The sequence below is a fragment of the Natator depressus genome, chromosome 4 (assembly GCF_965152275.1).
Source record: "Natator depressus isolate rNatDep1 chromosome 4, rNatDep2.hap1, whole genome shotgun sequence".
NCBI lineage: Eukaryota > Metazoa > Chordata > Testudines > Cheloniidae > Natator > Natator depressus.
In genome coordinates, this window is record NC_134237.1 from 106179752 (window position 1) to 106199230 (window position 19479).

Sequence of the window (19479 nt, forward strand, 5' to 3'; positions counted from 1 at the left end):
TCAGTAATATCCTACAGCAGAATCTTATAATTTTACATTCAGTGTTGCCATTCAGATTTTACCAGGATAAAAATAAGCAGATTACGAGTTTTCAGATGATACCTCACAAGGCATACATTGTACCAAATTTATCATAGTCTTGTAGAAGGGGTGAACATAAAGATACAGACAGTCACACACATCTTCTTTGCAAAGTTCCACAACCTTCTCTGATGAGCTTAGTTTAGTGTCAGGGACATACCACTGAAGGTAATGGCTGGCTTTCACACAGGTGGCTCCTTATCTTGCTCAGCATCCTTTTACCAACACCTGATTTCCTTGGTCCTGTTTCTTCCCCAAAATCCTACTGCTTGTCTGTTTGGTTTGTCCTGCAGGTAGGCCCTTTGAAGAAAGTGCTTTTAAGGAGCACAAAATAATTCAGTTTCTTGAAGTAGTCTAATATGTTGCTCACAATATGACTATTGAGAAACCTGGTACAGATAATTTACTTGGATGCTCAACATTCACAGGCCTCTCCTTGGATAGTCTTGCCAGTCATACAGATTTAGTTGTGCTTTTCTCCAGAAGATTCGAAAGACTTAGATGATATAATGGCTTCTGGCAGCTCTGAAGGGACCAAGATAGTGACTGCCAGTGCAGAAGCAGATCTTCTGGTGCCCTTCTCTGCCTAGATTCTCCCTCTGAGATCCTGCTCCTAGATCAGTGGAGGTGAATAGAGCAGTTCAAGACATAATCTGTCAATTTTTCTGACTCATAGAATCATAGAATATCAGGGTTGGAAGGGACCCCAGAAGGTCATCTAGTCCAACCCCCTGCCCGAAGCAGGACCAATTCCCAGTTAAATCATCCCAGCCAGGGCTTTGTCAAGCCTGACCTTAAAAACCTCTAAGGAAGGAGATTCTACCACCTCCCTAGGTAACGCATTCCAGTGTTTCACCACCCTCTTAGTGAAAAAGTTTTTCCTAATATCCAATCTAAACCTCCCCCATTGCAACTTGAGACCATTACTCCTCGTTCTGTCATCTGCTACCATTGAGAACAGTCTAGAGCCATCCTCTTTGGAACCCCCTTTCAGGTAGTTGAAAGCAGCTATCAAATCCCCCCTCATTCTTCTCTTCTGCAGACTAAACAATCCCAGCTCCCTCAGCCTCTCCTCATAAGTCATGTGTTCCAGACCCCTAATCATTTTTGTTGCCCTTCGCTGGACTCTCTCCAATTTATCCACATCCTTCTTGTAGTGTGGGGCCCCAAAACTGGACACAGTACTCCAGATGAGGCCTCACCAATGTTGAATAGAGGGGAACGATCACGTCCCTCGATCTGCTCGCTATGCCCCTACTTATACATCCCAAAATGCCATTGGCCTTCTTGGCAACAAGGGCACACTGCTGACTCATATCCAGCTTCTCGTCCACTGTCACCCCTAGGTCTTTTTCCGCAGAACTTCTGCCTAGTCATTCGGTCCCTACTCTGTAGCGGTGCATTGGATTCTTCTGTCCTAAGTGTAGGACCCTGCACTTATCCTTATTGAACCTCATCAGGTTTCTTTTGGCCCAATCCTCCAATTTGTCTAGGTCCCTCTGTATCCTATCCCTGCCCTCCAGCGTATCTACCACTCCTCCCAGTTTAGTATCATCCGCAAATTTGCTGAGAGTGCAATCCACACCATCCTCCAGATCATTTATGAAGATATTGAACAAAACCGGCCCCAGGACCGACCCCTGGGGCACTCCACTTGACACCGGCTGCCAACTAGACATGGAGCCATTGTTCACTACCCGTTGAGCCCGACAATGTAGCCAGCTTTCTACCCACCTTATAGTGCATTCATCCAGCCCATACTTCCTTAACTTGCTGACAAGAATACTGTGGGAGACCGTGTCAAAAGCTTTGCTAAAGTCAAGAAACAATACATCCACTGCTTTCCCTTCATCCACAGAACCAGTAATCTCATCATAAAAGGCGATTAGATTAGTCAGGCATGACCTTCCCTTGGTGAATCCATGCTGACTGTTCCTGATCACTTTCCTCTCATGTAAGTGCTTCAGGATTGATTCTTTGAGGACCTGCTCCATGATTTTTCCGGGGACTGAGGTGAGGCTGACTGGCCTGTAGTTCCCAGGATCCTCCTTCTTCCCTTTTTTAAAGATTGGCACTACATTAGCCTTTTTCCAGTCATCCGGGACTTCCCCCGTTCGCCACGAGTTTTCAAAGATAATGGCCAAGGGCTCTGCAATCACACCCGCCAATTCCTTCAGCACTCTCGGATGCAACTCGTCCGGCCCCATGGACTTGTGCACGTCCAGCTTTTCTAAATAGTCCCTAATCACCTCTGTCTCCACAGAGGGCTGGCCATCTCTTCCCCATTTTGTGATGCCCAGCGCAGCAGTCTGGGAGCTGACCTTGTTAGTGAAGACAGAGGCAAAAAAAGCATTGAGTACATTAGCTTTTTCCACATCCTCTGTCACTAGGTTGCCTCCCTCATTCAGTAAGGGGCCCACACTTTCCTTGGCTTTCTTCTTGTTGCCAACATACCTGAAGAAACCCTTTTTGTTACTCTTGACATCTCTTGCTAGCTGCAGCTCCAGGTGCGATTTGGCCCTCCTGATATCTTTCCTACATGCCCGAGCAATATTTTTATACTCTTCCCTGGTCATATGTCCAACCTTCCACTTCTTGTGAGCTTCTTTTTTATGTTTAAGATCTGCTAGGATTTCACCATTAAGCCAAGCTGGTCGCCTGCCATGTTTACTATTCTTTCGACTCATCGGGATGGTTTGTCCCTGACTCGGATAATCTGTTCCTCAATCTCACAAGGCTGTGGATGATGTACAGAGTGACCTTGAGAGGGGAGATTTATTCTGAGCAGGTCACTGTGAGGAATGATTTTCACATCTTGATTAAGTGAGCCGCTTGAACCTTTTATCTGACACATCTTTGCAGAAGAAGTCCATACTGTAATTCGGTACGTTAGAAGCAGAGTGGACTTCACTGCTAAAAAAAGCCTCTCACTTCCTCAAGGCTCTTTCATTGCTAAATTAGTGGGTTCAGGTCCTTATCCCCACTCAGATTCCAGTGTCTGATTTAGCCAGGAAAACAGCCCTTCTCCTGTGCATCGACTTTTGACCCTTAAGTACCTGATGAACTGAAAGACAGAAGCATCTCCAAAAAGGTGAACTCCAAATGTTTGGGGTTTTTTTCATTAGAAATTTGCGTTATGGCTGATCTGAAAGACTAGTGGAGAACTAGTGAAATGGTGACATCACAAGAGTGAAGAGAGTGAAAGCCAATTGAGAGGTAAAGGAATTCTTAGATTAACACTTTTTTAACGTCTTTAACTTAACTGATTTAATATCTTTGATAAAGGAAGCCTTTATTATAGATTCAGTACATTTGCCCCATTAATGTGTTAGAGCTCACAAAAAGTACCCCTGAAACCTCCGAGAGTCCTTCAGCAAGATCAGGGGAAGAGTAAACTTGACATTTCTGATATCTGAGGTAAAACCAAGCAGAAAAAAGTAAAGATACAAAAATTGAAGGTTGATTTATACTTCATAAAGAAACCAAAAAAGGGCTAAAGCTCAGCTTTAGAAATTGAAAGGTAGGTTGCCACTAAGGCGGTGTTCTGAATGTTCCAGGGCCTCGGTTTAGACAGCTGTCAAATCAGCCTATGTAGCCAGTGCGTGGGTGCAGTGGCTACAGAAGCTGGAGTCTGAGGATGTTGTAGATCAGCGATTCTCAGCCGGTGGTCCGCAAAAAAACTTAGACTGAAAACTTACTGAACAGAATTCAACTATATACAGACAGTAGATTTACAAAGGGGGTCTGCACCTCCGTTTGAAATTTCCAAAGGGGTCTGCAAATGAAAAAAGATTGAAAACCACTGCTGTAGATCACTTGATAAACACAGGAGCCGTAGCAAAAGTGCTGCCCTCAGATAATGTTCCCTCTATTTTTTTTATGTCCACGTGCAGCATGAATTTTGTTATGTGCACCAATATGGAGGTGAAATGGAATGGAAATGCTTTTAGTTTCACGGGAATCATTACTAGGCCAACTCCTATTAAGTGCTTTCATGAATGATCTGGAAGTAAATATAAAATCACAGTTGATAAAATTCATGGATGACCCAAAGATTGGCAGAGTGATAAATAATAATGAGGCCAGTCCAGTTCAGACAGAGCAGTCTGGATCAGTTGGTAATCTGAGCCCAGTCACATAAAGTGTGTTTTAGTACAGCCAGATGCAAAATTATATTTCTAGGAACAAGGAATGTACACCCCATATACAGAACGGGGCACTGTATCCCGAAAAACAGTGACTCTGAAAAGGATTTACAGGTCATAGTGGACAAGCAACTGAACATGAGCTCCCAGTGTGATGCAAGAGCTAATGCAATCCTTCCTTGTATAAATGGAAGTAGTGACTAGGGATGAGGATGTGATTTTTACCTTGTATATAGTATTGGTGAGACAGATATTAGAATACTGCACACAGTTTTAGTGTCAACATTTTAAAACAGATTGTGGAAAAACTGCATAGAGTGCAGAAAAGAGCCACAAAAATGCTTCAAAGGTTAGAGAAAATGCCTTCCAGTGAGAGACTAAAAGAACATCTTTTTATTTTATCAAAAAAGGATTGAGAAATGACTTGATTAGTGTATAGGAACCTTCATGGATATAGGAAAATACTGAGTGCTGATGAGCTCTTTAGTTTAGCAGAGAAAGACAATAAAAACCAGTGACTAAAAACTTGAAGGCAGACAAATTCAAATTAGAAATCACTTTCAGTTTGAGTGAGGTGATTAACTGTTAGAACAGACTACGGAGGGAAGTAGTGGTTTCTCCATCTCTTGATGTGTTCGAAATTGGCTGTCTTTCTGGAAGGTGTGCTTAGTCAAGTTAAGCGTGCTTAGTGTGCAAGTTTTTGGGTTCAATAAAGGGGTAACTGGGTAAAATAGTCTGGTATGGAAGAGGTCAGTCTACATTATTTGATTTGTTCCTTCTGGCCTTAAAATCTATAGATCTGTTGTAGTTTCTGTATGAATGGATAGTCAGGAAGGAATTGAACTAAGTTAAGGAAGTGGCCTTGCATACCAACTCAGCAAGAGTATTCCCTTTCTGGGCTTGGTGAAAGATAGTAGGGACAAAAAGGCATAAGTTGAGATGGAGACAGCATTAGTCAGTGTGTTCAAGTGTGAAAAGGAAATGTTGTCAGGACAAGAGTCTTCTCTGTTCACGCATGAGTGTTCTGACATAAATCACTTGGGTTTATGCTAAGGAAAAATTCCTGAATGCCTAAACATATTGGGATATGTTCACCCCCATTGTTGACACAGCAATCCTTTATTACATACAAGTGCTGAGCCTTGTTTCTGTGGTTGCCATGATAGTCTTCCCCTCCCACATGCATCTTCCCACAGAGGAGAGTTTTTTTTTTCTGAGCCAGTATTCAAGCTATCTCCTGCATTAATATAGCTCAGTAGCCTGTTAGGTGGGGTGAGGGAAACAGTGACACACACACACACGCGCACACACACAATTTTGAGGACAGAATTGGCAGTGCTGAAGTACCTATGAGGCCCGGTGGTGTGAGTTGTCTAGCAGGGGATAACTGTGCCTTTCAGCCTTATAGTTAAAAGGGTTGTTTTTGATGCTAATACAAATCCCCTTCTGTCACCCATTCACTGAGGCCAGGTCTGCACTACATACCTGTATCGGTATAACTGTGTCGCTCAGGGGTGTAAAAAAATCCACGCCCCTGATCTATGTAGTTATACCGACCTAACTTCCCATGTAGACAGCACTACGTTGGTGAGAGAGCTTCTCCTGCTCTCTACAGACAGTTGTAGCGCTGTACATGAAGACAAGCCATGACTGTTACACTTCAACGTATAAACACCTGTCCCTTCCAACCCTCTCCAATATGGAGGACCTCTTAGTTAGTCAGTCCTCAAGTATTCTCCTCTTTCCCCACAGGATGTAAACCTTCCTTGTGCCTTGGGCTGATCAGTTGGCTCTCGTTTCCTTCAATATGTATCAATAGTGTTCACTTTATATTGGATAAATACAGCTCTTCTGTTACAAAGGGAAGAAAAGCTAATCATTCCTGTCTAGGCAAAGACATACCATCTTACTAGAACATGCTAGATGTCTTGGTTATGAAGGACAAAAGTTAGTTGATGTAGCGAGTCTATTGCTCATCAATCCACTTCTGTTCCTTTTTGCCTTTTCCTTTCTCTATCTGCTTCATGACATGTTGCCAAGGAGACAGTTACTCTATTGTAAGTTTTGTCTCTCTTCTCTATCTCTGGCTCCCTCCTTCCATCAAAGAACTCTTTTGCATAAAAGGTAACAGTCCATTCTATGGAGAATAACCAAATGACATTTTTAAGGTTTGCATTAAGGTAAACCCATATTCTAGCAGAGCAGTAATTCAGCTCTGTAGTTGAACCTCACTAACCATTTAAAAGATGATAATTCTGAGTGTTCTAAAATACACATGCTTACTTAAACATGCTTAGATTTTCTTGAAATTTGCTGTACATCCTGGGGATGTGGGTAGGATTAGTGCTCCAAATATGGGGTCATTTGAGCAAGGGGTTCCTGATTTAGTCCCCCTAAAAATCAACTGATTACTTTTAATGTTGTTTTGCATACATTGGGAATCAGGCTATGGCTGTAATCCTACCCAAACTAATCTCACATGTTCAGAATTTCTCATCTAGTGCCTGGCACTCACTGCCCCTTTGGGGAAGCAATATTTTCAAAGCTATTCTGGGTAAAGTTTAGAACTCTAGGTTAGGTTAAGTCTCAGTCATGAGCCAGAACGAAATGTGCATATGCTGCAAAACTAGGGCTCATTTTGAGCTAGAACATTTGTCAGCAGTGTGCTGTGAAATAGCTAAGTGACTCCAGGTGATATACTGTGGCCGTTGAACCTGAGCAACACCTTTGTACTCTGAGTTCAAGTCCTACGTATGGCAACGGGCAGAAAACGGGACACTGGCTGTTCATTGTCTGCTTTCTTCGGGAAGTTTTGCCCTCATTTGAGTTGATATTTTAAAGTGCTCTAAAATCATAGGCTCTGATTTTACTTGTCAAGGAATTTAACATTAGAGAGAAAATAAAAGATTCTAATAAGCAGTTAGGTGAATGTAATCATGACTTGTGATCCTCAGCTGTTTCCTGAACAATGGGACTGAGTATGATCAAAAGAAAGTAAGTTGCTTGGGATTTTGGTAAGGGATTAACTGTGCCCCTTACGTGAGCTGATCATAACATTATCAGATTCTTAACTTTTTTGGTGCTGCTAAGGAATATTGGGGTTGGAGCAGTGAGGAGGAATATGGGGGTGAGGGGAATATTGAAGCAGTGCAGGAGTTGTCGGGGCTTAGGAGGATGCAAGGCAGGGAGTCTCCACCTCTGTCCCTTATTAGCATAAGGAATCATGCAAACATTGTTCTTGAAAACCCAGTTCAGTGATTAGAGCTTTGACAAAGAACAGGGTTTCCAAAAAAGTAACTTTTTTTTTGAGAGTCCTCAGTGGAATAAGGAATTGTCCTCAAAAGGACCGTTGCTCTTTGAGAGCTCAGATATACTGACATAGCAGAATCATAACAGGGAAAGTCAGATATTCTTGGGGGAAAGTGGAGCCATCTATGCCCTCCTCATCCACCACAATTTCTCTCCACAGCTTCTTTACCAAGGGAAGGAACTCAAGGGCTCCTTATTCTTCCAGTGCTCCCTGATCAGGGGAAAGAACCCAGAACTCCCTCCTTTCTGCATGCTGTCTTGAGCAGCATCAAAGGAACACCAACCTCATCCTTCACTCTGTTGCTTCTACTGGAAAAGAGGAGGTCGAGCAGTGGAAGTGTGTGGTGAGGAAAGGATGTGATTAGAGCTGTGCAAGGAGGAATGTCCTGGGGGGCTACAGCTGGGCTGCTCAAACCCTCCATTTCTCTTTCCTCTTCACCACACATTCCCACTGACTCCATGCCAGTCCCTGCACTAGTCCTATATTTTCTGCTCAGCTCCTCCATTCTTGGGGCCCTGGCTGATGCTTGTTCCTCTGTGGGGAAGTGCGCTGGGAAGTGAGGACTGGACTGTGCTGGACAGGCAGAGAGATGAGATTCGGGGGCAGTGAAAGGACTACCATGCAGCTAGTGCCCTTTGTAGTTGGTTACGTCATTGGTAAGGAGCCAGAGACAGTGGAATGGGGGAGTTGGGCTGTGGAACATGGGAGTACTGAGAAGTTACTTTTTTAAAAAAAAAATTACAAGAAAATTAGCTGCCTAAAAACTTTAATGTAGAATTAAGGATGCCCAGTACTGCTTCTTTGCCTTTCTAGGACTTGAAGTTCCTCTACTGTCCAAAAAACAGAGATAAAAAGACTAGAAGTACATGCAACCCCTGCTACACATCCTTAATTCTGCCCTTTCAGTGATGCCTCAACATCCCAATAACACCACTCTACCCTTGCAACTTCTATGGAACCCTCTGGGAACAGAGCACCTGAGTATGTAGGGCAAAGTAACACCTTCTCTATGCTAAGGCAAAACTTGGGTTTAGCTCATGTGTAGCAGACAGGAGCTGCCTACAGTCACTGAGCTTGCCCCATGCAAACTGGCCGCTGGCTTGCGGATTTTATCACCCTTTACCCTTACTCTGACAATTTCTTCAGAGCTATTGCTTTCACTTAACCCTCATTAAGCTGTGGAGACCCCTCATGGATGCTACCACAGTGTTTATAATCCTATGGCAAAAAGACACCCTTGTGTGCCTCTGACACAACCTACAGATCTTAGTGCTGAAATGAAGCATATTTGATCTATCAGATTACTTGGGCACCTTTCCTTATATCGTAGTGACAACTTTGTCAATGTGCTCCAACTAATCCTTCCACCATTCAGTATAGCTACTGCACCAACGCTGAACTCAACAGGAGTGCATGCAAATAAATGCTGGAATTCAAATTTGTGAAACATAACAGAAGCAGTGGTGCCTTCTCTTAGTCCTTCGTGTCAGCTTATCATGGCATTACCTTACTGAGCCATTCCAAACAGCTTTCTTCAACTCCAGAAGGCAGAATTAAGGTTGCATTGTGGGTTTGGTGAGTGCCTTAACTTTAAGGTTTGAGCATAGTTGAACTAGACAATCTGGAAGGGCATGAGGCACCACTGGGCTATCTTAACTCTGTTATCTGCGCTTTTGGGCAGATAACACTACAATCTTTGAACAAAGATTATGTATTCATTTGTGTGTTGTGACAAAGTTCCTTCTCTACCTTGGTAGGTCTTGCGCTTATTGGCGGATGTGCTTGCCTTGTAGCTTCACGACAGCCTTCAGTTTGGCTGTTTTAGTGAACCCACAGTCCAGGTCAACTCCTCCTGTGTCTGACCAGGAGTTGGGAGGTTTGGGGGGAACCTGGGCCTGCCCTCCACTCTGGGTTCCAGCCCAGGGCCCTGTGGAATGCAGCTGTCTAGAGTGCCTCCTGGAACAGCTGTGGGACAGCTACAACTCCCTGGGCTACTTCCCCATGGCCTCCTCACCATAGGACCTTCCTCCTTGTGTCTGATAATGCTTGTACTCATCAGTCCTCCAACAGTATGCGTTCTCACTCTCAGCTCCTAGTGCCTCTCGCTCCCAGCTCCTTACATGCGCACCACAAACTGGTGTGAGGTCTCTTTTTAAACCCAGGTGCCCTGATTAGCTTGCCTTAATTGATTCTAGCAGCTTCTTGGTTGGCTGCAGGTGTTCTAATCAGCCTGTCTGCCTTAATTGTCTCCAGAAGGTTCCTGATTGTTCTGGATCCTTCCCTGTTACCTTACCCAGGGAAAAGGGACCTACTTAACCTGTGGCTAATATATCTGCCTTCTATTACTTTTCCTGTAGCCATCCGGCCCGACCCTGTCACAGTGTAGAAAATGTCCATTGCTTTTTTTTTTTTTGCATGCTGCCACTGTCTAATATTACCCTCAGTCTATGCAGATCTTCCATAAAACTGAGCGTTTGGTACAAATGTCTAAGGTAGACAATGGCCTTTATACAGTAACTAAACTCTTAGATAAAGTTACTGTAGCATTCCTCACTCATTGGGGAGAAATAATGATTCAGGACTGCTGCTGTTTTTCCTTTTTTGTCTACTTGCATATTCAGTTGTGCTGTTTAGGGTTACATGAAGATTCTTACATGTGTTTCTGTGAAGCATAACTCTACTGTCAGCCTTTCAGTATGAATTCACGTGTGGTCACAAATCAGTTTTTGGGGTGAATACTCAAAACTTAACCTTTCACCTGTAAGTTTCTTAGATTTTGTAGCAAGCTCTGTGATCAGGCTTTCGTGATATTGGCATGGATTGTAGCTATAGAAAAAGAAATTGCCTTTAACTGTTTATATGAAGTGCAGATTACAGACTCACTTATTGTATTACCAGTAAAGTTGAGAATTATATGTTTGCATTGTTCAGTTATGCTTCTTGGAGTATTGTCAGTGCTTACTTGTGAGAAGCATACTGCATAAGCCCAGGGCCCTTAGGAAAGCTTAAATTATCAGTAGATGTGCAGACTTCATTCTGGAATACTATAGGTAATGCTATATAAGGAGGCATAGCCCTCATGCATGCTCAGTTTCTTAAAGTAGCTGAACCAGTCTTTGAACTTTCAACTCATTGGAGATTACTTGTATTTTGTTTTTGTTTTCCCCCCCTAGTTAAAATCTAGTTTTAATGTAAATAGTTAAGATTGGTCTTAAGTGTTAGGCACTTACATTTTTGGTTCTGTAGAAACCTATTCCCTGTATCCCTAATTGGATTAGTTTTTGCACTATAATGACAGGTTGTGGGGGAAATTACTAGATTTAATGCCTACCTTTCGGAGGGAGGGAGGGAGGGAGATGTCCAGACTAGACCAGATAATCGTGGTGCGTAGATCAAGGAAATTTTTCCAACAGGTTTTCTGCCTGCTTGAAGTTCACCACTCATGCCTGCAAGGACCATGTGTATCTGGTCTAGCTCCAGGCTGATGAAAAGTCGTATGAGCTTCCAGGGTAGATTCAAAGTTGGAACAGATTCCAGGCCCTTTTTGGAAGTCTGGATCCCAGAGCATGCTTAAGTCTATTTCAGAAAGATCATAAATGCTGCCTGCCAGGCGTGGGAAACCAAGAGCATAGCTTTGTGTTCTACACCAGTGGTTTTCAAACTTTTTTCATTTGCAGACACCTAAAAAATTTTGAATGAAGGTGCGGATCCCTTTGGAATTATTAGACATAGTCGGCGGATTCCCAGGGGTCCGCAAACAACAGGTTGAAAACCACTGTTCTACACTGAAACCTTCCTTTTCAGTATTGAGACTTTGGCTACTCGGCACTGGTGACGCCCCAGCTGGAGTACTGTGCGCTGTTCTGGACAACACAATTAAGAAATGATGTGAACAAATTGGAGAGAGGCCAGAGGAGAGCAACAAAAATTATTATGGGTTTAGAAAATCTGACCTCTGAGGAAAGGTTGAAAAAACTGGACATGTTTAGTCTTGAGGAAAGACTGAGGGGCAACCTGATAAGTCTTCCAGTCTGTTAAGGATTGTTATAAAGAGAATGGTCTCCATGTCCACTAAAGGTAGGACAAGAAATAATGGGTTTAATCTGCAGCAAGGGATATATAGGGTTAGATATTAGGAAAAACTTTCCAACTTTAAGGGTAATTAAGCTCTGGAATAGGCTTCCAAGGGAGGTTGTGAAGTCTTCGTCATTGGAAGCGTTTAAAAACGAGTTGGACAAACACCTGTCAGGGAGGTCTAGGTTTACTTTGTCCTGCCATCGTGCAGGGGGCTGGACTCGATGACTTCTTGTAGTCCCTTCCAGCTCTCCATTTCTGTGATTCTGTCTCTACACTTAAACTGCTACAGCAGCATAGCTGGAGCTCTGCAGACACATCGCAGGAGTGCTTCAGTGTAGCCACTCACTACAGCCACTGTATGGTTCTCCTGTCGCTCTAGTTAAGCCACCTCCTCAAAAGGTGGAAGCTAGGTGATAGCAGAATTCTTCCATTGACCTACTGCTGTCAACACCAAGGGTTAGGTTGACTTGTCTGTTGCTCAGGGATTGTGGATTTTTCACAACCCTGGCTGATGTAGCTGGATTGATGTAACTTTTTAGTGTAGATCTGGTCTTAATGAACGGGAAAAGGATGATACTTTTACTCCTCTTCTAAGAGTCTCAGGGCAGTGCTTTCTGCAAGGCGGCATCGTAGGCTGTAGTGGAACTAAACAAAGCAAAGGTAGGAAGTTCCTAGTTCCAAAGGAGAAGTCTTCATCCTCGGTGCTGAGAATTAGATCATATCCAAAGTTGGAGTGGTTCCAGTTCCACACCCTCATTAAGAGGGGATAGAAGTAGAGAACTTCCACTCTATCCCCATCTCAAGCTCTGTCTTTCATGCAGCCAAGTAGATGTCTACCTCGATTCTACCAAGTGTAGGGTGATAGACATGGTACTTAAAATAAAACAAAGAATGAATTAGAGGGCTACCAGAATCTGCTTTGATGTCATCTGGGATGGAGCCGTTCGATTGCTCTGTGTGCCCTTTGCTTCAGATTCTTCCTTTCTCGATTCCATTTTTGGCACAAAGTAGCACAGTCCAACTTTCTTCAGGGTTTCTAGGCTTTTTTTTTCATGTGGACCATCTGCTCACTGCCCTATTCTTATTCCAGCTGTATTTCTTGGGGCACTTGAGTCTCATGGGCAGCCACTTTTGGGGTCACCAGTCAGAGGTAGAATAGGAGTAGAAATCACTGCTTAGTCCTGTTTCTCCCCATTCTTCCCCCCGCACCCCCCCCCGCCATACAACTACATCTGAGAGATCAGCCTCTAACCTGCTGATTAGCCTCCACAGAGGGTCTACTGGGAGTCCACAGATGAGGAAAACACTTCAGGCTGTAATTCCAACAACATTATTTTGTCTCCAGAGGATATTATGATTGGGATACTTGCTTGACAGGTCTGGAAAATGTTTAAATCCTTTCAAGGCCTCATGAAGACTGAAAACTTATTAGATACAGAGCTTTCCAAGATTTATAGGTTGTAGTCTAACCTGGAATGTTGGTAGGTACTCGGTCTGGTTGAATTTGAAGGTTTTATGTTTCCGGCCAAGGATTTATGGATAACACCAGTCTCTGCCTGCCAGTTCTTGGAAGGCAGCTTGCTTAAGTTTAAGAATTTGAATTTTTTTTTTCCCAGCAGCTAAACCCAACTTCTTTAGTTATATTTCTAGAAAATAAAATATGGGCTTTGGACGACCTCACAAAACTACCATAAATTACCAAGATGCCTGGAAAATTGATCTTTCAGGCTGGAATTCTTGCTCACCTTCCATTTTACAAACTATCAAGCTGTGGTAGTTTAATATGACTTGTGTGTCTAGGTCAATATCTCTTCCTTGTTACGGCGTGTTCCTGAAGAGTTTAAGAGGCAAAGGATGCAATGGCCAACCTATTTTCTTGAAGTCCCTGTATATGATAGCCCAGATACCCCACATTTGTTAGCATAACCATAGAATGCCATATTTTTTTAGTTCTATATCATTTAGTGCATGTGAAAGTTTGAACTGAGTACTCAAGCTCCATTTAAATTTAAACACCACCTGCTAGTAGGTATATTAAGGAACTTTGAGAAGTTCAGATTAGTAGTCTTTAAGCATTACAGTAATATGTAGAATCATAGAAACGTAGGGCTGGAAGAGACCTTGAGAGGTCATCTAATCCAGTGTTTCTCAACCTTTTTGATACCAGGGACCAGCTTGCTGCTTTCCTAAACTGTATCAGGGAGATCTCAGAGACCAGTGCCAGTCCACTGACAGGTTCTTGCGAAACACTGATCTAATCCATTCCCCTGTGCTGAGGCAGGACTAAGTATACCTAGACCATCCTTGACAGGTGTTTATCTAACCTATATTTAAAAATCTATGACGGGGATTCCACAATCTTGCTTGCTAACCTCTTCCAGTAGTTAAGTATTCTTATTGTTAGAAAGACTTTCTAAATCTCCCTTGCTGCAGAATAAGCCGATTACTTCTTATCCTACCTTCAGTGCATAGAGAACTCTTGATTACTGTCGTCTTTGTACATATTTGAAGACTATCAGGTCCCCCCATTGTCTTTCCTCAGGACTAAGCAGGCCCAGTTTTTTAACCTTTTTCTCATAGAATATGTTTTCTAAACCTTTTGTCATTTTTGTTGCTCTCCTCTGGACTCTCTCCAATTTGTCAACATCTTTCTTAATATGTGGCACCCAAAACTGGACAAATTGCTTTACCCGAGGTCTCTTCAGTGTCTTAATATGACAATCCTATTAAATACACCCTGTAGTATTAGCTTTTTTCACCACTGCATCACATTATTGGACCATATTCAGTTTGTATTCCCTTTAGCTCCCAGATCTTTTTCAGCAGTACAACTGTCTTGCCAGTTATTCCCGACGTTGTATTTGTGCATACGATTTTTTTCCCCTAAGTGTAGTACTTTTCACTTGTCTTTATTGAATTTATCTTGTTGATTTCAGACCAATTCTGCAGTTTGTCAAGGTCTTTTTGAATTCTAATCCTGTCTTCCAAAGTGTGTGCAACCCATTCTAGCTTGGTGTCCTCTCCAGATTTTTATAAGCATACTCTCCATTCCATTATTCAAATAATTAATGAAAATATTTAGCATCTGATCCAGGGCAGACCTCCGCGGGACCTCAGTAGATACATCCTTCCAGTTTGACAGCACACCATTGATAACTGCTCTTTGAGTAGGGTTTTTCAACCAGTTGTGCACCCATTTAATCGTAATTTCATCTGGCCCACATTTCCCTAGTTTGCTTAAATGCTCTTTCAGTAAAGTATTACAGTATGTAACCTGCACTGTAGCTCTTGCTCTTTCTTGAATGTTTTGGTGAAAATTGGTTTTGATTTTGCCAAGCTATAAGTCTTTAAAAACTGCTCTCCACTCCTCTACAGTAAACTCATCTGCACCAGGGATAAGTGTAACTGGTGTGCATTGTGTATTTATGGATGGTAACAACAATACATGTACACAGTGTTTACTGGAAGCTTGAGATGAATGAGCATGTTGTATGATATATACATGGGGCCCAGCCTCCTTCAAAGCTTAATTTAATGTGCACCTTTAGGAGATGTCTCTTATGTGAATACATTATGGTGAAGGTTCATTGATCATATACTGTTTTTCAGATCATACATCATACCTGTGACTTTTTATCTACAGCCTTGTAAAAAATTTTTCTGTGAAGAATGAATAGTGAATGAAGCAAGGGCTCCAGAGAAGCCTCGCTTCATCTAATGTCTCTTGTGTTTATGTAATCACTTTACAACCATTGTAGCATCTTGTACTACTCTGTGGATTGCACCAAAAAAAAAAAAAAAAAAAGTTGTCTTTGGTACTTGAAAAATACAGCATGGTTGTGTAATTCAAGACATTGTAATGTGTCCACAGAGAGGGTTAAAGTTACGCCTGCAGCCTTAACTCTGGCATTTCTTGATTCTTGAATGCTTAGCTGTGAATCCTTAATGCTCTCATAGCACATTTTTGTTAGTATACATTTATAAATTAGCATATCTCAGGACAACTTTTTAGAAACAAGCTCTCTTTTCTCTGAAAGAAGTCTCAGTTCTGCTCAGAGTTGGAAGTGAGTATTTTAAATGCTTTTGTATGCTGCAGACCCCTAGTATGTGAAAGGCAATGATTTGGAAGAAAGCGAGCTGGTTATAGATAAGGCTAAAGTAGTGCTTGTTGGCAGGGGGGAAGCATTTAGAGAAATAATATGCCATCTATTGAGGGTGAAGACACTCTGTCTTTCCATCAAAATGGTTCATAACCACAGGATCCTCCTGAGTTTATTATTGCTCTCAGACTAGCAGAAGTAGCCATTGTTGCCCTTCACCATGTGCAGCTGAGAAGATGATTATAAGGTCCATAAGGTGACTATAGTAATGGTCATCTATGCATTTGTCATTTCCATGTTATCCTAATCAGAACTCATTAAAATAGTCTGACTCTTGAAATTTATATTCGGAAGCGCCAGCTGGTACAGTATACAGCTTGTACTTTTTGAAGAGAAATGTGTGGCTTTGAACAAGACACCTGGCTTTTTTGTTCGCTGCTCATTGACAGACTGCTTGCTTGTCTTAAGCCCAGTTTAAACATAAAATTAGTTGTGAGATTCTGCAGTTAGTATTTAAATTTGAGCACTTTATGACCAGCAGCAGGGCTTCATCATTTGAGGGGGCCAGTCTTTGGCATTTGTTAGTGGCATCCCATGAGAGCTAGTCTTTTGACTTTCAGGGTGGAATGCAAGGTGCATTTATTTTGTTTATCATTTGACTGTTGATTTTGCTAGTGACATATCTGATTTGTGTTAATATTTGTAATGGAAGTGCCTAGATAACATAAGTACCCTAGAAATTGGTAAGTATGATTCCAACTCCAGGGAGTGCAATGTGCCTAACAGCTTCAGATTTCTGCATCGAGCTAGCTACTTCTTTCTGAATATTCACCCATTTCATAAGCTACAGTATAGGTGCTTTGAGTCTATTGAAGCAGTTTCACTTAAGACTTGAAGTTCCTCCTTTGTTTAACAGACCAGTAGGGGACATTTTAGCCCAGATTCTTGAAGACTTTTAATGAAAGTAAACCTGGAATTTGCAAGGCTTAACTTTGTCTAGAAGAGGTTTATCTTAAGTACCTACTATATTTAAACTTACAAGAAGATCTGAAACTTAAGTCTGTGTAACCAAATATCACTTCAACTAATGTCAGAAGAAAGCTGGCAAACCATGTGTAGTTTCTGCTTCGTTGGGCCTACATAGGGTGTTCATCTGTCAACATAGTAAAACGATGTGTGTAATGTTGCAAATTGTAAATACTGAATTGATATTGAATAATATTATGCAGAAAAGTGAAACACTAGTAAAATGTTTATTTCCCGTGGTTTTTTTGTAAGTTCCATCTAATAGATGTTTCAGCAATATGTTGCTGCTTTCTTTAACATGAGAAGTAACTTTGACCTTCTTACATTTGGTTCAGAGAGAGAATTCCTGAGACTTAGATTAACTTTTTAAAAAAGCTTTTTTAAAAAGATTCTTCTTGGCTAATCAGACAATTTAACAGCATAATCCACAAAGGGCGTCTAGTTATATAAGGTGAGAGATATCTAGCCTTATTGTTTAGACATACATTATAGTAATTTCTGACTTTTGTAAAACATTGTTTCCCTCTTTTAAACAAAACTTTTAAATTCACTCTTTAGTATGAGGGCTATTTGGAGGATCTCTCAATAGCTAATACTGACATCTTTCAATTATACCAGCAGGGGTTGCTATAGTTTCCTATTCTGAGAATATTTCATTGGATCAGTAGCAACCGGCCTAAAATTCTGCTGTTATAATTTCCTATTTTAATCAAACCTTCCCATAATTAGGGGTCATTTCACATATTTTAAATGAAATTTATGGTAAAGTGAAATTGAATTCTAAATGAATGGGCAGCATTAAATATTTTCTGTAATCCAGAAGCTAGATGCTGTGGTACTATAGAAATGCACAAAATATATTCTTCCAGCGTTCATTCAGATTGATTGATTGAGAATAGTTCAGTGATTTTGAGTTTAGATGGAATTTTAACAAATTTTAAAATAAACTCTAAAATATTGGACTGAGTTCTATCTGGTTCTTGAAAATCCGTGTTTATACTGTAAAGGTGTTTGTTCTCATTAGGTACAATGAAGCAAATCTTCCATATAATTGCATTAGTGATACGTGACATTAAAGCTTAATTGGCTTATTTAAAATATCTCGCACATCAATTTCTTTTAGATTGTGAAAATTGAAAAGGTCATGAGTACAGTTTAATATTCCTGGGTGAGAGATTTCAATTTTAGTACAAATTGTAGAGAATTAATTAGGAAACATGACTAAAAGAAAAAGGGTGTTGAATGCAAATAAGGTTGTTACCTCAACTTCTGTATGCTAATGAACATGTATCATGGACTGTTGTGGAAATCCCTTTGGAAGTTCTGCAAGCACCCAGATTGGTTTTAAAAGTAAAAATGATACCTGCTGTTTTATAGCTGGAAATAATTTAGTTGCCATGCAAAGTTTTTAAAATAAAATTAGTCTTTTCATGAGTTTTTATTTTTGCCAACTTTTGCTTTGTAGGAGATTGATGAAGCCTGTAAGAGGATAAAGCGTGAAATTGATGATTTGGGTCCTGAAGTGGGTGACATCAAAATCATTCCATTATATTCCACGCTTCCCCCGCAGCAACAACAGAGGATTTTTGAACCTCCTCCTCCTAAAAAACCAAGTGGAGCAATAGGAAGAAAGGTAATAGTATCAGAAAATGTTTGTACCTTAGTGTGCTTTTTACTATCAAACTGCTTATAGTAGTGGGGGGGAGGGTTAAATATAGTGAGGTTTCTGCTGTTAATCTTAAATGTATTTGGACAGCAACAAATAGAAAGATAGGTCTCAACTCTTACTTTGAAGCGGACTTGAGCAATGTGATCAAATGTTTCTTAGGTTAAGGACTTACAGGGATGCTGTCAAATTAAATATTACATCTGCTTTGATATGCACTGGCTTTCTGTTTATTTCCGGGTGCAGTTCAAGGCACAGACTTCCACCTTCAAAGCCCTAAATTGTTGAATATTAAAGCTCTGGATCAAATGGGACCTGGCTATCAGAAAATGCTTTGCTCACGTAATACCATGATAATTCAAATCAGCTGAAACAGGGTCTGACCAAATCCTTATTTTAAATACTGTGGGTAGCCAGTTAAGGGATCTTGAATGTGGAATTTGGTCTCAGCAGAATCCTTATCTGTTGATCTTCAAGGGATGCCCTAAGGTGTACGGTCTCTTGATTCTCTCCCTCCGCCCCGACCGTCTTTTAAGAATTCGATGGGTTAAGATAAATAATCAAATAATAAGTCAGAAGCCCTTTTTTTTTCTTCTCTGGGAAATACCCTGAATTTAGGTCCCCTTTCCTCTATTATACCAACCCCTTTGGCCTATTGGGGTTACCATAATGCTGAAAAATTACATGTTATGACCTGAGATCGGTAGTTTTGGTGCATCTGGGTATAAATAACAATAGAAGTCACTTAGTTTTTTTTAATCTATTTGGAAAATTAAGGTCACCTAAATATTGGACTCTACACTGGCTATGTTAAATTATAACATTCATAAAGTTGAACAGAAGATTTTTGAAGGTCAAAGCTGAATCATTGTATGTGCTCTAGGCAGGGTTTGTTCCTTGATTATTGCCTTTTCAGTGCAGTACAGTGCATGTAGAATACTAGTGACAACTTCTTGTTCTCTGGATGAATAAATCACTTATTAAATCTAGTGAAATGATCCTTTTTTCCTATTGACGTTGATTGCAGAAAGCATACAATCTGAAATCACGAAACTAATGCTGCAACAAGATTGT

General features: G+C 41.2%; 1 protein-coding gene across 1 annotated transcript in view; it reads left to right on the plus strand.

The window, feature by feature from the left end:
* DHX15 (DEAH-box helicase 15) overlaps nt 1-19479 on the plus strand; it is a 68362-nt gene that overhangs the window by 23440 nt on the left and 25443 nt on the right. Inside the window, exon 6 of the mRNA XM_074951594.1 lies at nt 18205-18372. Coding sequence (XP_074807695.1) covers nt 18205-18372 — 168 coding nt within the window. The remainder of the gene's footprint in view (nt 1-18204; nt 18373-19479) is intronic.